Source organism: Sceloporus occidentalis, unplaced genomic scaffold (assembly GCF_023333645.1).
Source record: "Sceloporus occidentalis isolate IW3139 unplaced genomic scaffold, rSceOcc1.0.p SCAF_21, whole genome shotgun sequence".
NCBI lineage: Eukaryota > Metazoa > Chordata > Lepidosauria > Squamata > Phrynosomatidae > Sceloporus > Sceloporus occidentalis.
This window is the reverse complement of record NW_028317001.1, coordinates 6,771,384-6,787,153: the sequence shown is the minus strand read 5'-3', so window position 1 is coordinate 6,787,153 and position 15,770 is coordinate 6,771,384. Positions and strand designations below refer to the sequence as shown.

General features: G+C 45.8%; 1 protein-coding gene across 1 annotated transcript in view; it reads left to right on the top strand.

Moving 5' to 3' along the window:
- The window catches only part of LOC149301502 (uncharacterized), an 84,399-nt gene extending 78,592 nt beyond the window's left edge, over positions 1–5,807 (top strand). The window contains exon 4 of the mRNA XM_089484017.1: positions 4,721–5,807. Within this exon, the coding sequence (XP_089340143.1) occupies positions 4,721–5,430 (710 nt within the window). The 3' untranslated portion in view covers positions 5,431–5,807. The remainder of the gene's footprint in view (positions 1–4,720) is intronic.
- Positions 5,808–15,770: the final 9,963 nt, after the last annotated feature.

The window sequence follows — 15,770 nt, the reverse complement described above, 5'->3', positions numbered from 1 at the left end:
AGTTTCTCAATGTCTGTTTTGAACTGTGCCCAGAACTGGACAAAATATTCCAGGTGGGGCCTGAGAGAGCAGAATAGAGTGGCACTACTACTTCCCTTGATTTAATATTTATTTAGGTATTTATGCCCTGCCCTTCAGCCCTAATAGCTCTCAGAGCGGCTTACGATTATTCTTGTTAATCAGACTGTTCCCTGCCCTCAGGCTTACAATCTATAAGACACGAAACAAAAGGAGAAGGGAATGGTGGAGGGAAAGGGGATGAGGTCCAGTGGTTCTTCGCTCCCTCTGAGGCCTGGACCAAGGCAGATGGATTGGAGGGGGGGCTCTTCCTTCTTCCAAGCTAGCCCTGATGGAGCTGGACCTGCCTAGCGAACTCCCTCTCAGGCTGGCAGATGGCAGTTATGGAGGGCGGAGTCTCCTTCCTTCAGGCTAGCCCAGATGGAGCTGGACCTGCTTGGTGAACACCCTCTCAGGCCGGCAGATGGCAGTTATGGAGGGTGGAGTCTCCTTCCTTCAGGCTAGCCCAGATGGAGCTGGACCTGCCTGGTGAACTCCCTCTCAGGCAGAAGGATGGCAGTTATGGAGGGCGGAGTCTCCTTCCTTCAGGCTAGCCCTGATGGAGACGGACCTGCCTGGTGAACTCCCTCTCAGGCCGGCGGATGGCAGTTATGGAGGGCAGAGTCTCCTTCCTTCAGGCTAGCCCTGATGGAGCTGGACCTGCCTGGTGAACTCCCTCTCAGGCCTGCGGATGGCAGTTATAGAGGGCGGAGTCTCCTTCCTTCAGGCTAGCCCTGATGGAGCTGGACCTGCCTGGTGAACTCCCTCTCAGGCTGGCGGATGACAGATTTAGACACTATACTTCCATTGTTGCAGCCCAAAATCGCTTGTTTGCAAGAATGACAAGGGGATACTTGTCAAAGGCCTTACTGAAATCAAGATATACTATATCCACAGCATTCCCTTCATCTACCAGGATCATCTATGGAGATTAGATTTGTCTGGCATGATACCCACCTCTGCATCGGCCCAAAGGAGATATATGTGACCTGCGTATGTCACCAGCAGGATGCTGTTCTCTGTGTCTGAGCGCTGTAGGGTTTCTTGCCAAACCAAGCCTAACCTTGGTCCCTTTTCTCAGGACCTTCATCTCGGCCTCCTTGTACACGGCTTTGGGCCCTCTCTTTCTGGACGTGACCCAAGTGCAGGACGACCAGCCCCCCCCCCCCCCCCCCGCAGACCTGATGGCCAACACAGAGGCCAACCGGAGGGAGTTGGGCTCCAAGAGGAAGAGGCTGCCAAGGTACAACAGCTCTTTGGTGAGTCACTATCCTATTAGCTTCGTCTGGATCACTGATGGGCCAATTTATGAAAGGAATGAAATACAATACTATCCGAGTTTGGCAGACACAGTCCTGGTTAATCCTCTGTCACCCCATTATTTGGGAGGCTTTTAAAATGTCCTGGTTTCTCTCCTCCTCCCACTTTCCCCCTTCTTCAGCTGACTCCTATTTCTGCATAATGAATGCCAAGGAGTTTGCACCCCATCAACTCAAAAGTGGGGAGAGGAGAAGAAAGAAGGGGGCAGGGACATGTCCTTGCTAGAAGTCTGAGGCAAAAGCAAAGTGCTGTGCCCTTCCCCGCTTGTGTGATCTTCCTCATAAACAACTTTGACCATCTTCACCACTTTCTGGCGTTGCTTTTCCACATGTGTCTTGTTCTTTCCATCTGTGAAATGTTGGGGGATATGGGGAAATGTCTCTGGATCTAAATTGGGGGTGGCCCCATGGCCCTCAAGCCCACAGTGCTCCCCAAAACTGCTTTTTAGAAATGACATTTGCCTCTGAAATTTGGCAACAAATGGCTAAATGCACTATAATGTTTGGAGGCTAAATGTACTATATGTGTTGGAATAGACAGTATCCTAATCCATCATCAATATCCCAGCCATGGTCAAAATTATATTGTTGATTATATTGTATATTACATTGAAAGAATTTGAGACAAACTGGGTCTAAAAGGCAGTAGCTTTTCTCTTACTAACAGAATTAAAAGTTTATTTCCTGGACAAAATTCTGAGGTGATCAAATAATTTTTGGGATTTGCTCCTCCCTCCCCTTTTATTAGTCGTTCTCTGGATGAGGGCTATTTTTTATTGTAGGTGACCTTTGCGGATGTGGTGGTATATTTCACTGAGGAGGAATGGAAACTGTTGACAAAGAAGCAAAGACTTATGTACAATGATGTGATGATGGAGAATTACGATAATGTGGCCTCTGTGGGTAAGGAAGGTGAATTCATTGCCCTTACTATGAAGACTGAGGGCCCTTTCATTCTACATTATCATGGCACTATGATTCCACTTTAGATCTGGAATAGACCACAAGGACCATCTGGTTCAACCCCTTGCCATGCAGGAAACACATTGAAAGCATCCCTGACAGATGGCCACCCAGCCTTTGTTTAAAGGCTTTTACAGACCTTCAAAGAAGGAGAACTTTAACAATTAATAATAATAATAATAATAATAACAACAACAACAACAACAACAACGAGATGCCACCATGCTCTGAGGGGGTATATTCCACTATGGCATAGCTCTTACTTTCAGGAAGTTCCTTCTAAAGTTTAGGTAGAACCTCTTTTCCTGTGGTTTCTGACCATTGTTCTATGTCCTTTGCTATAGAGTAGGGTTGCCATATTCTTCTTGGGCTAAACCAGGATGGGGTGGACGCTCCCCCTTCCCAGCCTCGCAACCAATCAGAGAAGCTTCTGGGGGCGGAACTTCAGGTCGCAATGACCGCTGGGGCTTGTAATCACAGTGGGTTCCTATTGGAAACTACAAGCTTCAAGGGCCAGGAAGAAGGCCAAAATGGAGGAGGTTAGTGGGCTGGAGGACAAGGGCAGCAGGCTGGAGGACAGGAGGCCAAAACATGGGATTGTCCCACCTAAATCCGTGACATAGCAACCCTACTCTAGAGCAGCAGAAAGCAAGCTTGCTCCATCCTCAGTATCTCTTCAAATAGTTGAACAGGTCTAACATATCCACTCTTAACCTTCTCTTCTCCAGGCTAAACATTCCCAGCTCCCTAAACCACTCCTCATAGGGGCTTGATGGTTTCCAGACCCTTCACCATTTTCATTGCTCTCCTTTGGATACACTCCAGCTTCTCAACATCCTTTTTTGAATTATGGTGACCAGAAGTGGACACAGTATTCCAAGTGAGGGCCTGACCAAAGCAGAATAGAGTTGCACTATTACTCCCCTGAATCTCTAACATAGAATCATAGAGTTGAAAGAAATTAGCTTAGCTGAAAGCAGATATATAGTTTGGTTGGGGCAAGAGTGACCTCGGGATTGAGCCCAACTACACCAGGCCTGGAAGCCCACAGAACTCCAAAGGCATTTGAAATAGGTTTTTATGTTTTATTTAGGTGAAAAGCAAAATACACACACACACATAAGCATTCACACACACGCACAAGAACTAGATAACAGGAGGAAGTGGTGAAGAGATGTAAGACTTTCATAATGGTAATACTTTACCTAGGTGGATCTTGATTCCAATTGCTGAGTGTGTGAAATGGGAAGAGAAGTCAGGAGCTCCTGCGACAAATGGGTTTGGCGAGTGCATTGAGGTGCTTAGCCATGTAAACCGACTGTCTGTAATTGGACTGACGTCAAAGAACACACACACACACACACACACTGGAATTGTTGCTTGAGGGCAACAAGGTTTAAATTGCTTTAGAATGTTTCCTGGGGGGAACAATGGTCTGAAACCAAATTGAATGCAATGGGAGCTTGGTGCAAATATCTCAGACAAAAAGGATTAGCACACTGGCTCTCAGTCCTTCTTGGCTGTGAATTCTGATCGCGTTCATGAGCCAATATACAGCACAATCTGAGGGTAACGCTCCCAGATGCAGCTCAACAATAACATAGCAGAGTACGGAAGCAAATATCCAGATATAGATATTGGCAATGCACTGACCACTTTTCAAACTTAAAAGTAAGTCACAAACACAGTTGATTTCACTGAAATCTTTGGAAGTTCTCTATCTTGAGTTACAAATTAATACAAATATTTGCAAGCTCTCCTCTCCGACTTCCATGAACTTCACCATCTCTTGAACACACAACTCCAATCCAATCCACACCAATCCGCATGTGAGCTATATAATGTATTAGTTGTGACTCATATCCTGGTGCCAAACAGCATGAAGTGACTTCTGCAGTTAGCTTGCATCATGCCATGTGCTCTGACTCAGCACTCTATGGCAGTCTCACAGGATATGATGCCACCTATCAATCAAAGTATTTTTGCACATGTTTCCTGGAATATTGTTTCAACAGTCCTTTGACTATCTGCTTCCACTGATTCCCTCAAGGCAGTCCCCAACCAGCCACTTCTTTGCTAACTCTTATGAGTAAGGATACAATCATTCCATGGATTTAGAGGCATAAGCAACAGGGCCATGCTTGGGTTCCACACAGCAACTTCATTAATTAAATTTCAAATAAGGAGGGGTTAATGTGGGCTAAATCATGGGGTAACTCCCTCCTCTATTAAGTCTGATTTTCAGTCTTAACTGTCATTGTCCTTTTTTACAGAAGAATATCTTAGTCATGAGAGAGTCCACACAGCAAAGAAGTCACATAAATGCCAGCATTGTGGAAAATGTTTTTCCTCGAAGTCACACCTAGTGACACATCAGAGAGTCCACACAGGAGAGAAGCCATACAAATGCCAGCATTGTGGGAAATGTTTTTCTTTGAAGTCAGACCTAGTGAGACATCAGAGAGTCCACACAGGAGAGAAGCCATACAAATGCCAGCATTGTGGGAAATGTTTTCCTCGGAGGTCACACCTAGTGAGACATCAGAGAGTCCACACAGGAGAGAAGCCATACAAATGCCAGCATTGTGGGAAATGTTTTTCTTCAAAGGCACACCTAGTGAGACATCAGAGAGTCCACACAGGAGAGAAGCCATACAAATGCCAGCATTGTGGGAAATGTTTTTCCCGGAAGTCAAGCCTCCTGATACATCAGAGAGTCCACACAGGAGAGAAGCCATATAAATGCCAGCATTGTGGGAAATGTTTTTCCTCGAAGTCACACCTAGTGACACATCAGAGAGTCCACACAGGAGAGAAGCCATACAAATGCCAGCATTGTGGGAAATGTTTTTCCCGGAAGTCAAGCCTCCTGATACATCAGAGAGTCCACACAGGAGAGAAGCCATATAAATGCCAGCATTGTGGGAAATGTTTTTCTTTGAAGGGACACTTAATGACACATCAGAAAAGTCACACAGGAGAGAAGCCATACAAATGCCAGCATTGTGAGAAATGTTTTTCTCAGAAGTCGCACCTAGTAAGACATCAGAGAGTCCACACAGGGGAGAAGCCATACAAATCTCAGGAGTAAACTAACCTTATTTTTGTCAATAAGGAATATAAAATACTTTAATTCAGGAGATTATCGCACTGGGTTCTGAGAACGTTCTCATCCCGTGATGAGAACGGAACGCATTTGAGTATACCGCACGTATGTGTTCCAATCGGGTTCTCAGAACGCTTAAATGTGTTCCAAATGTGTTCCAGGAGGGTACAGATATGAATGTGTTCCCAGAGAGCTGAAACGGGATGAGAACGTTCCAACAGAGGTGTGTGCGATATTCTTATCTGTTCTCAAATCCGTTCTCTCATTCCTCCGTCTCCTGATTGGCTGAAAGAATGACAGGCAGGGAGGGAGGCAGGCAGGCGAGCGACTGCAGTGAGGGAAGGGGTGTGTGTGAGAGGGGGGAAAGAAGGAGGGAGGGAAGGGAGGAAAGTTGGGACAAGTGAGAGAAGAGGAAAGAAGGGAAAGAGAGAGAAAGAGAGAGGGAAACAGGGGGGCCAGAGCTGAGAGCAAGAGGGAGAGGGTCTGGCTGCTTCTGCGGGGGCCTCTAGTGTCATGTCCAGTGGGGCTCCTGTGCTGTCACAATGCAGGAGGCAGGGATGCCCAGGACCTTCTCCTCCTTCCCTCCAGGAGGGAACCCACAAAAGCTCCTCTGTTTGGAGCACCACACAAAAGCAAGCAAACAACTCCCAGAATTCCATAGCAAAGAGCCAGACAAGAGTTAAAGCGGGGAGGGAAGCTCACAACCTGAAGGCACACATTACATGCACACACACAGGAGGAAATGGGATGACAGCAGAGGACTCTTCTTTTCTAACCGGTTTAAAGAGCTGCAATGGCTGCAGGGGCTCTCCCCTTGGTCCAGTCCCCTCCCTTTCCCTCCGCTTGAAGGGACCTCCGTGGAGCTCCCTTAAAGCCCAGGCTGCCAAGGAGGGGACTCTGCCCTTGGCCCATCAAGTTACATAAGTTTTATCCTATTTTCTTCAAACATATGCCAGCATATGAAGCCCCAGCGTTTTATAGGGGCTTGCCTTCCTTCCCTCCCAAGAGAATCCTTGGACTCCCTTCGGAGGGAAGACAAGATGGGAGGGGGGGATGCTTGCCTTCCTTTCCTCCCAAGAGAATCTTCGGAGGGAAGACTTCTCAGTGAGGCTGAGAAGCACTCTCCCAGCCAGAGTCCCTAGGCTTACTGAAATCCCCCACCTCCCTTCCCCATAGAAATCAATCCAAAAACTGAGTTTAAAAGGAGCAGAGGCAAGCCCTTTGGGTCTGCATCTGGGAGAGATTTTAAACTCCGTTTTTGGATTGATTTCTATAGGGAAAGAGGGGAGAGGGAGAGATGGCAGGACATCCCCATAGCCAAGCAAGCTCTGCCTCCCCAGATGAAGACCCATAGGGCTCACTGCTCTTTAAGCTCCGTTTTTGGATTGATTTCTATGGGGAAAGAGGGGAGAGGGAGAGATGGCAGGACATCCCCATAGCCAAGCAAGCTCTGCCTCCTCAGATGAAGACCCATAGGGCTCTCTGCTCTTTAAGCTCCGTTTTTGGATTGATTTCTATGGGGAAAGAGGGGAGAGGGAGAGATGGCAGGACATCCCCATAGCCAAGCAAGCTCTGCCTCCCCAGATGAAGACCCATAGGGCTCACTGCTCTTTAAGCTCCGTTTTTGGATTGATTTCTATGGGGAAAGAGGGGAGAGGGAGAGATGGCAGGACATCCCCATAGCCAAGCAAGCTCTGCCTCCCCAGATGAAGACCCATAGGGCTCACTGCTCTTTAAGCTCCGTTTTTGGATTGATTTCTATGGGGAAAGAGGGGAGAGGGAGAGATGGCAGGACATCCCCATAGCCAAGCAAGCTCTGCCTCCTCAGATGAAGACCCATAGGGCTCACTGCTCTTTAAGCTCCGTTTTTGGATTGATTTCTATGGGGAAAGAGGGGAGAGGGAGAGATGGCAGGACATCCCCATAGCCAAGCAAGCTCTGCCTCCCCAGATGAAGACCCATAGGGCTCACTGCTCTTTAAGCTCCGTTTTTGGATTGATTTCTATGGGGAAAGAGGGGAGAGGGAGAGATGGCAGGACATCCCCATAGCCAAGCAAGCTCTGCCTCCTCAGATGAAGACCCATAAGGGCTCTCTGCTCTTTAAGCTCCGTTTTTGGATTGATTTCTATGGGGAAAGAGGGGAGAGGGAGAGATGGCAGGACATCCCCATAGCCAAGCAACCTCTGCCTCCTCAGATGAAGACCCATAGGGCTCTCTGCTCTTTAAGCTCCGTTTTTGGATTGATTTCTATGGGGAAAGAGGGGAGAGGGAGAGATGGCAGGACATCCCCATAGCCAAGCAACCTCTGCCTCCTCAGATGAAGACCCATAAGGGCTCTCTGCTCTTTTTTAACCTCCATTTTTGGATTGATTCCTATGGGGAAGGGAGGTGAGGGATTTCAGTAAGCCAAGCCTCCCTTTTTCCTCTTTCCTGGGAGCAGCGCCTCTCCCGAGCCGTCCAACCTCTGAGTGGCGACGTCATCAGAACACAGCCCACAAAACGTAATACAGCAAACCGTTCTGAGAACGGTTTTGCTGTGCGGTAAAATGCAGTTCTGATCACGTTCTGATCACGTTCTAGTTTACTAATGCAGTAATATCTGTTCCAGGAATGTTCTCATCACGTGATGATAGGAACGTTCTCAGAACGCAGTGCGATAATCTCCTCAGTGTTACTAAGAAAAGCCCTTGTGATTTTGTTTGTAAGGCTTGTCTGTCCATATGTCTCTTTGGGTTTTAAAGTTGTATTTTATTAAGTTTAGATTTTAATTGCTAATAATATAGATAGTTGCTTTGGGTTATAAATTTGGCTGGGGATTATGGGTCATGGCTGGGGATTATGGGTCATGGTATAGGTTAGCTAGGTTAGCTAGATGGGGGGCTGGGATTTGTTGCAGCTGTCTAGAATAGTTATGGCAATAATAGCTTTTGCAATGTTTGGGATGTTGGCTGAAGAAAGTTGGAGGCTTGTATTAACAGAAAGTTTCTGGGGATGGCAAAGAGGGGCTTGTTTACTGTGGGGCATAGACTGTGGGAATTGGAGGTGGGGGCTAGGATTGGAAGAGGGTGGAGTTTTAAGTTTTGGGGTTTGAATGTATTGTTTGACTTGGAGTGGGCAGTTCTGGCTTAAAGACTGAATTTCTGACTATGTGTTCTCAATAAAGTTCTTTACTTTTTCAACACACTGGACTCTTTGATGCACAAAACTGACCCTTTATTCTCTCCTCAGCTCCATTCCCATCCGTAAGAACAGCAGAGGCAAACATACAGGATACACAGAGAGAGCTTTATTTCCAAAACAGAGCCTCCCTTTCCTGCCTTTCCCTCCTGAGTCCAGCTCTGCACCTTGGGCTCCATTGCAGTCTTCTCAAAGGAAGAAAAGAGGGAAGGAAGGGGAGGCCGCTGAATCCCTTTCCTTTCCCACAAAGGATGCCAGCGGAATAAGCAGCAGCAGCAGCTAGGCCCTGGCAATCCCTGCGCATGCTGAGGAGGGGCCTTGAGGGGGATGTTGCGGTCGCCCAGGACCAAAAGCCTAGGCGACTCCAGCAGCAGCTCTGAGACCAGTTGTGTCAGCTTGGCTAAGGAGTCTGTTACGGAACAGGGAGGATGGTAAACCAACAGATTCCCAAGACTTTCTCTAGTCTTTAAGCTGAGGTAAATACATTCGATGTGGTCGATCATACGGATAGGTATCCTGCTCAAGGCAAGATTGTCTTCATGGACCAAAGGCATTCCCCTTACCTTCTCATTGATGGAGAACCCAGCTGGTAAGGCCTGATCCCAGCTGGCTGAGCTATCATCACCAGCCAGGTCTCCATGAAACAAGCCAGGTCAGCCTCTTGGTCCAGTAGGAGATCATGGACTATGTGCGTTTTATTTTTGACTGACCTGGCATTACACAAGAGCAGGGGAAGGTTCTGTGGTTGGTTTGGTATGCTCTCCAGCCCTTTTGGGATAGCAGGGTGAATGGAAGGGGAGAGAGATATCTGTCAGGGTCCTAATCGCAGCCCCTCTTGCAACACAAAAGGCAGTACTTTGCAAAAGGAAGAGCTTGTATTGAAGAAGAAGTAATGGAAGTAACTTTTTTGTCACGAATGAAAGAAAGTATAAAGATATCCAGTTTATAACCATATGAATCCACCCCACTCCATTTACCAGTAAACCAAATTAATTGGATAGCCCTTTCCCGCACAGCGTTCTCCCGCCCTTTTCTGCGCAGTGTCCTCCCATCCGGGATTCTGGCAGCTTTCCTAAAACCAATTACGCTCTCATGTGCCTTTTCTCAACCACTGCACCTGTGGCCTTGGACCACAGAACTCAGCCACACAACAGTTTTCATTAACATTATGGCTTAACAATATATATAGCTATCTATAATACAAAACCCCATCAATCTCCACATAATATGGTACCATATGAAAATATAACAAGCACAAACCCATAGCAACATAATGCAATATAAAAAATACCAATAACTCTCTAGGTTCCCCCTCCTTTTACAGAGACCAGTCTTTTAAACTCAAGTCTCTGTTAGAAGGGTGATGCCCACACATTCCAATCCTAGCAAAGAAGCACATTCTTTAGCCATGATCTCTCTACCTCTTTCTAGTATCTTCTATTAAAGCAGATATTAAAACATATTATTTTAACCCACCATAAATCCCATCTATCTTAAGTCTAATCTACACTAAAACCTATAACCTTTATGGCATGAATCCCTAAATGAATAAATGCATGAATAAAAGGATTCATGACATATTGTGACTTCAGGCTGATGCTCCTTGCCTGCAACAATGAGATGGGACCATTTTGAATTTAGGCTAATGCTGCTTACCTGAAGGTTTGAGACGTGACCATTGCAACCTGAGGCTGATGCTCCTTGCCTGAAGGATTGAAACTGGCCCATTGTGATCTCAGCCTGAGTTTCCTTGTCTGAAGAATTGAGACATTACTATTGTGACTTCAGGGTAGTGCTCTTTACCTGAAAGATTTAAACTGGCCCATTGCAACCTCAGGCTGATGCTCCTTGCCTGAACAATTGAGATGGGAGAATTGTCACTTCAAACTGGTGGTGTGTCCCTGAAGGATTGAGAAAGGTCAGAACTTGTGTATAAGAGTTCTGTCATAAAGGGTAAAAATATTAGGGGTTGGTTATTAAAGTAGGAGTTATAGTTGTAGTTCTTAGTAGGCAGTGTAGAGTGATGGGTTATAGAAAGCACATAATGGAAAGTGATAGAAGGACAGATGGAGTGGCTTTTAGATGAAGGAGGGCGTTTGGAGAGGGGCTGGGGTTGCAGCTGTAGACGGGTTTTCAAGGAGGAGTGAAGCTGGCTATTGAACACCGCTCTTCAAGGTGAGGCTGTCTGGGAGAAGGGAAGGGAAGTATAGACAACCTTGGTATCTATGCAACCTCTGCTTGTGTTGTTTTAGCTTGGGAACTGGGGGCTGGGTTGAGTGAGTTAAGAAGGGAGCAAGTTCCTTTGGACTTCTGACTTTGCAGAAAGGTGTTAATGGATGTTTCTGCCTGGATTCATCAATAAAGCTTCTTTTGTTTCAAATGAGTTTTATTTTTTGAGCACAGGACTGACTCCAGATCTCACAGTTTGCAAAGTCTCACAGATTTACCTCCAGTGGAGACCCAGGAACAAGAAGAGTGGTTCTGGAGATCCCGGTGGTGGAGGAGCAGGTGCCTTCTTCAGAGGAACTAGGAGCCAAGCCCAAGACTGGGAAACCTCCTGAAGCTCACACCATCCAGGCCACCACTGGAGGATTTGGGTTTCCGGCCCCAGACTGGGGAAAGGAAGGCCGTCGGGAGGCAGAGTGACAGCCTGGGACCTGGCAGTGGGGGAGTCGCTTGATAGCCGCCCCAGCAAAGAAGAACCCCAGGTAGACGTTTATCGAATGGAGGAAGACATCAAGGAATTAAAAGACCTTATGAAGTGGATGGTGCCCAGGTTAAAGGTGGAGAGGAGGAAGATGTCAGAGGCGAACCGAGGGCATCTGATGCTCCTTGCCTGAAGCATTGAGACTGTCCCATTGTGACTTCAGTCTGATGCTCCTCACCTGAAGCATTGAGACTATTCCATGGTGATCTCAGGCTCTCATGGATGACTACGTTGGGGCACGTCCATGACATACAATGGACCAGTGAAACGATGTCCATGATATAGGAGTCAGTGTGGCCTTGTGGTTTGAGCATAGTGGAACTACAACTCTGGAGATCAGGGTTTGAATCCCAGCTCCAACATAGAAACTCACTGGGTGACTGGAGAAGTCACACTCTCTCAGCCTTAAGGGAAGGCAATGGGAAATATTTAATAGCAACATTTAAGTATTGCAATTACTATGGTTGTTGTTACTGGGTTGTTGTTATTGCTGTCTATCTATACATTATGATTTTTATGTAGATTATTGGAAGAAAAAAAATAGAACCATTAAAATCAATCAGACACATGAGTCCTACCCAGCCCTCCTCCTCTTGACATGTTTGGAGTGATGAAGGCTGGGGCCAGCCCTAGGACTCCAATCCTAGACCCATTTTCTGGAAATTAAGGGGATGTACAGGCCGCCCCTTTTAGCACCAGATCAGGGCCATGGCAAACACACTGCTTGTTGCAGCTCCTTTTTGCACTATAATAAGGCTACGCTGTGGCCCTGATGTGGCCTTTCCATAGTGCAAAAAGGAGCTCCTTTCTGCGCCAGGGAAAAAGTGCCATATCCACCAACATTGTGGCTTTTCTGCACTACTTTGGCACTGCGTCATCTGGATGTAGTGCCAGAGGACTAGCACTACGTCGCCTGTGATGTAGTGCGGTGTGCAGCGTCACACTGGCATAGGAGAAGAGTCAGGGAGTGCACTCTGCAGACGCCATCTTTGCCCTCATGCCGGCTAAGGATGCTGGTCTCTATGCCCTCAAAGGCCCAGTGAACTGTCTTAGTCTTCCAGCATTCACAAGATTCTCTCTCTGAGGGTTTGGAGGTGAGACTGATAATAGTAATAATAATAATATCATCACTAGTTAATATCCTGCTTTCCAATGGATTTATTTTGAATTTTAGGGAAGGTTCAGGTTTGAATTGCTCTTAGCGCTGTTGAATTGTATTTTCAGTGGTCCGTGAAAGATTGCATAAATGTGTGCACATAAAAACACTTTGTATTTTCTGCAGGTGTGGAAAGAACCAAGATGGCTTCCAGAGGAAGGGAGAGAAGAGAAACAACCCTCAATTCCTCCTTTGTTGAAGAAATTGGAGGAAAGAACACCTCCGGACAGGTTAGTGTCCAGACCTCCTTTTTCGTGGTGGAGCCATTGGGAATTTGACTGACTAGGATGCAATGGGGGTGTTATTTACAATCCTCTGTCTTTCAGCAAAGGCTATTTTGTATTGCAGATTACCTTTTGAGATGTGGCAGTGTTCTTCTCAGAGGAGGAATGGCCACTCTTGAGTCCAAAGCAGAAATTTCTGTACAAAGAGGTGATGATGGAAACCTATGAAAATGTGTCCTCTGTGGGTAAGGACCCATTGCCCTTCCTATAGAATGGGGGCAAGTGCTCTAGAAAGCTACATTGCGTGGGACACTGGTTCCAGTTTAATTTTTATAGCAACATCCTGTGAAATCATGGAATTTGTAGTTTCTAGTTTCTAGAACTGCCCACTTTACACCGGTTCTTAAATCCCTCCATTGGCTGCCCATTAGTGTCTGGGCAAGATACAAGGTGTTGGTTGTAACCTTTAAAGCCCTACATGGCTTGGGTCCAGACTACTTGCAGGAGTGCCTTCTTCCACACAATCCTCCCTTCACTGGAAAAAGTCTCCTAAAGCCTAAGAAGACTAGATTGGCTTCAACAACAGAGAGGACCTTTTCTTCTGCCATTCCTAGGCTTTGGAATGACCTGCCAGAAGAGATCCATCACATCACCACTTTAGAAGCCTTTAAAAAGGCTGTTAAGATGGATCTCTTTCGGCAGGTCTTTCTAGAACACTGTCACCGACACTGTTATTGATACCGCTACCCCGGCTGCCCTGCATAGATAGAAGTTCTCCCCTCAGCCTCTCCACCCAATCTAGTCTTCACATGTCTTTAAAGAACAAAGGAGGTAGGAAGGAGAAAGATGTAGATGGTAATAATAAGAACAAAAATAAGAAAAAGTGTGATGTTTGTTTGAATTGTAATTTTATTGATTGTATGGTTGTTTATTCTGAAAGTAAAAAGAATTTGAACATTATTTACAGTTTGACCTCAGTATCTGCTGAGGTTTGGTTTCAGGACCCCACTTAGTAACCAAAATCCGTGGATGTTCAAGTCCTATTACAAACAATGGGGTTGTAGTATGATGCGCCTTACATAAAATGGCAAAATCAAGGTTGGCTTTTTGGGGATATATTGAGATGCAGAATCTGTGGATACTGAAAGCTAACTGTGAAATGTTAAAAAGCAGTTGAAATCATCCCATTAAGAGAAATGCAACCCATGTCATTGGACTCATGGAGAAGTGGTCAGATGGAACCAAGGAGAATGTGTTTCTTTGGTTGGTTTCCCTGGAAAGAACTGAGAATCTTGGCCAAGGTGGGAGTTGAGTCAGTTGAGGCTGAAAGAAGGAGGAGAGACCTCAGGAGAAGAGCATTTCTCTGGGTTAGTTTGCCTGTTTCCTATTTTATGTTAGTGTTTTGAATACTGTCTTTCTTACAGTGGAACCTACTCCTGCTTTGTGAAGGCATCACAAGTTGGACTGGTTGATCTCACCTGAAAGCATCCTCCTTATTCATTCATTCCTATTGTACGTTCTTTGAACTGTATGGTTGTGTTATTTATTACATTTCATCCCACCTTTCTCCCATGGATGGGTCTCAAGGTGGCTTAGAAGACAAAATGTAGAATGAACAAAAGCATTTCTTAAAAAAGAACAGATGCTAGTAAAATAAGGATACTGCTATTCCTTCGGTTGGAAGTTCGTTCTCCAAGATCTGCAAGGGATAATCTTCAAATGTTAACTGGGAGGGAAAGAGGACATTGGAGGACAATGGCTTAGAGTCATATCACATAGACAGTAGTGAATGGAGACTTCCATGTTAGTGGGTTGGTGAATCTGCTCTGTCTTTTAGTCTGAGCTCTCTCTGCTGCTGAGTCTATTTTGGAAATGGGCTCCAGCCCCATGGATGAAAACCTGGAGGAAATTCAATGCCCCAATAATATGGAAGTCACAGTCTGTCAAAGTTTACATGAAATGTGTGAAATGTGGTTTTTGTTTTGCTGTTGTCTGTCCTGAATTTTCCATCTCCACTAAATGACCCCAAGATCAAGCAAGAAGAGAGAAGGAGAAAACTGTGTCTCCTTCCACTTTCTCAACCCCATTTAGAAATGTATGGACCTCTTCCATGGCAATGCTTAGACACAGCTTTGCTCCTTAGAAAACACAAGGCTTGTAATCTTTCACAGAAGACATATTATTTGGGAGGCAGTTCAAGAAAAATCCTTCCAGGAAGGTGCCCCAAATTTCTTTTCTAGGCATATAGGCTGGTGGGCTTTTTCATCCACAGTTAAACGGTGGAGGTGGCCTATGACAAACCTCCTTTGAACACAGACAAATGAAGAACTGCCTTCAACTTGACCACTAGCGATCCTGCTAAAAGTTTACATGATGAAGAGAGTTCTTCCTGATAGATCCTATGATGCTTCTCCTTAGTTTCACTTAATTTGCTGAGGTAAAATTGTATTTATTTGTTAGACTGTTCTTATACTTAAAACAAAAATCTTCTCCAGACAATGGTCTTGGAAAGAAGAAAGGTCTCTCCACAAAATTGTCTGGCCTTAACATGAATGAGAAAGGCATAATGTTAAATGAAGAAGAGACAGCGATCGTGACCCAGAGTCCAAAGCAGAAATTTTCTGACCCAGAGGAAGGGAGCCAAGTGAGTCTGGGACACTTTTATGCAATAGGTTCTTGGCCTTAGGAGAAAAGCCGCAATATGGAAAAGGGGCACCACCTCCTCTTTCTACTCTTTGCTCAAATGGACAGGTTTTCTCTGACCTACGGAGTCAAAGCAGCCCATTTGGATGTTGAATGCGGATTGGAGGATGACTCACATTTGCCGCTGGGATCTTACTGGCATGGCTACAGGAACATGGATCTCATAGAATCAGAGGATGACCTGGAACTAACTGACAAGGTACAGAAGAAGCCTCATGCACTTTCCATGGTGTTTTAGAGTTGGGCAGCGTGTTCACATCTGGCTGTCTTGGAAAGAGAGTTAATTATTCCTTCCCACTGAGAATTTATCCTTAAAGTAATGGAGGTCAGAGCAGGGGAGCATTAAATCTGCCTCAAA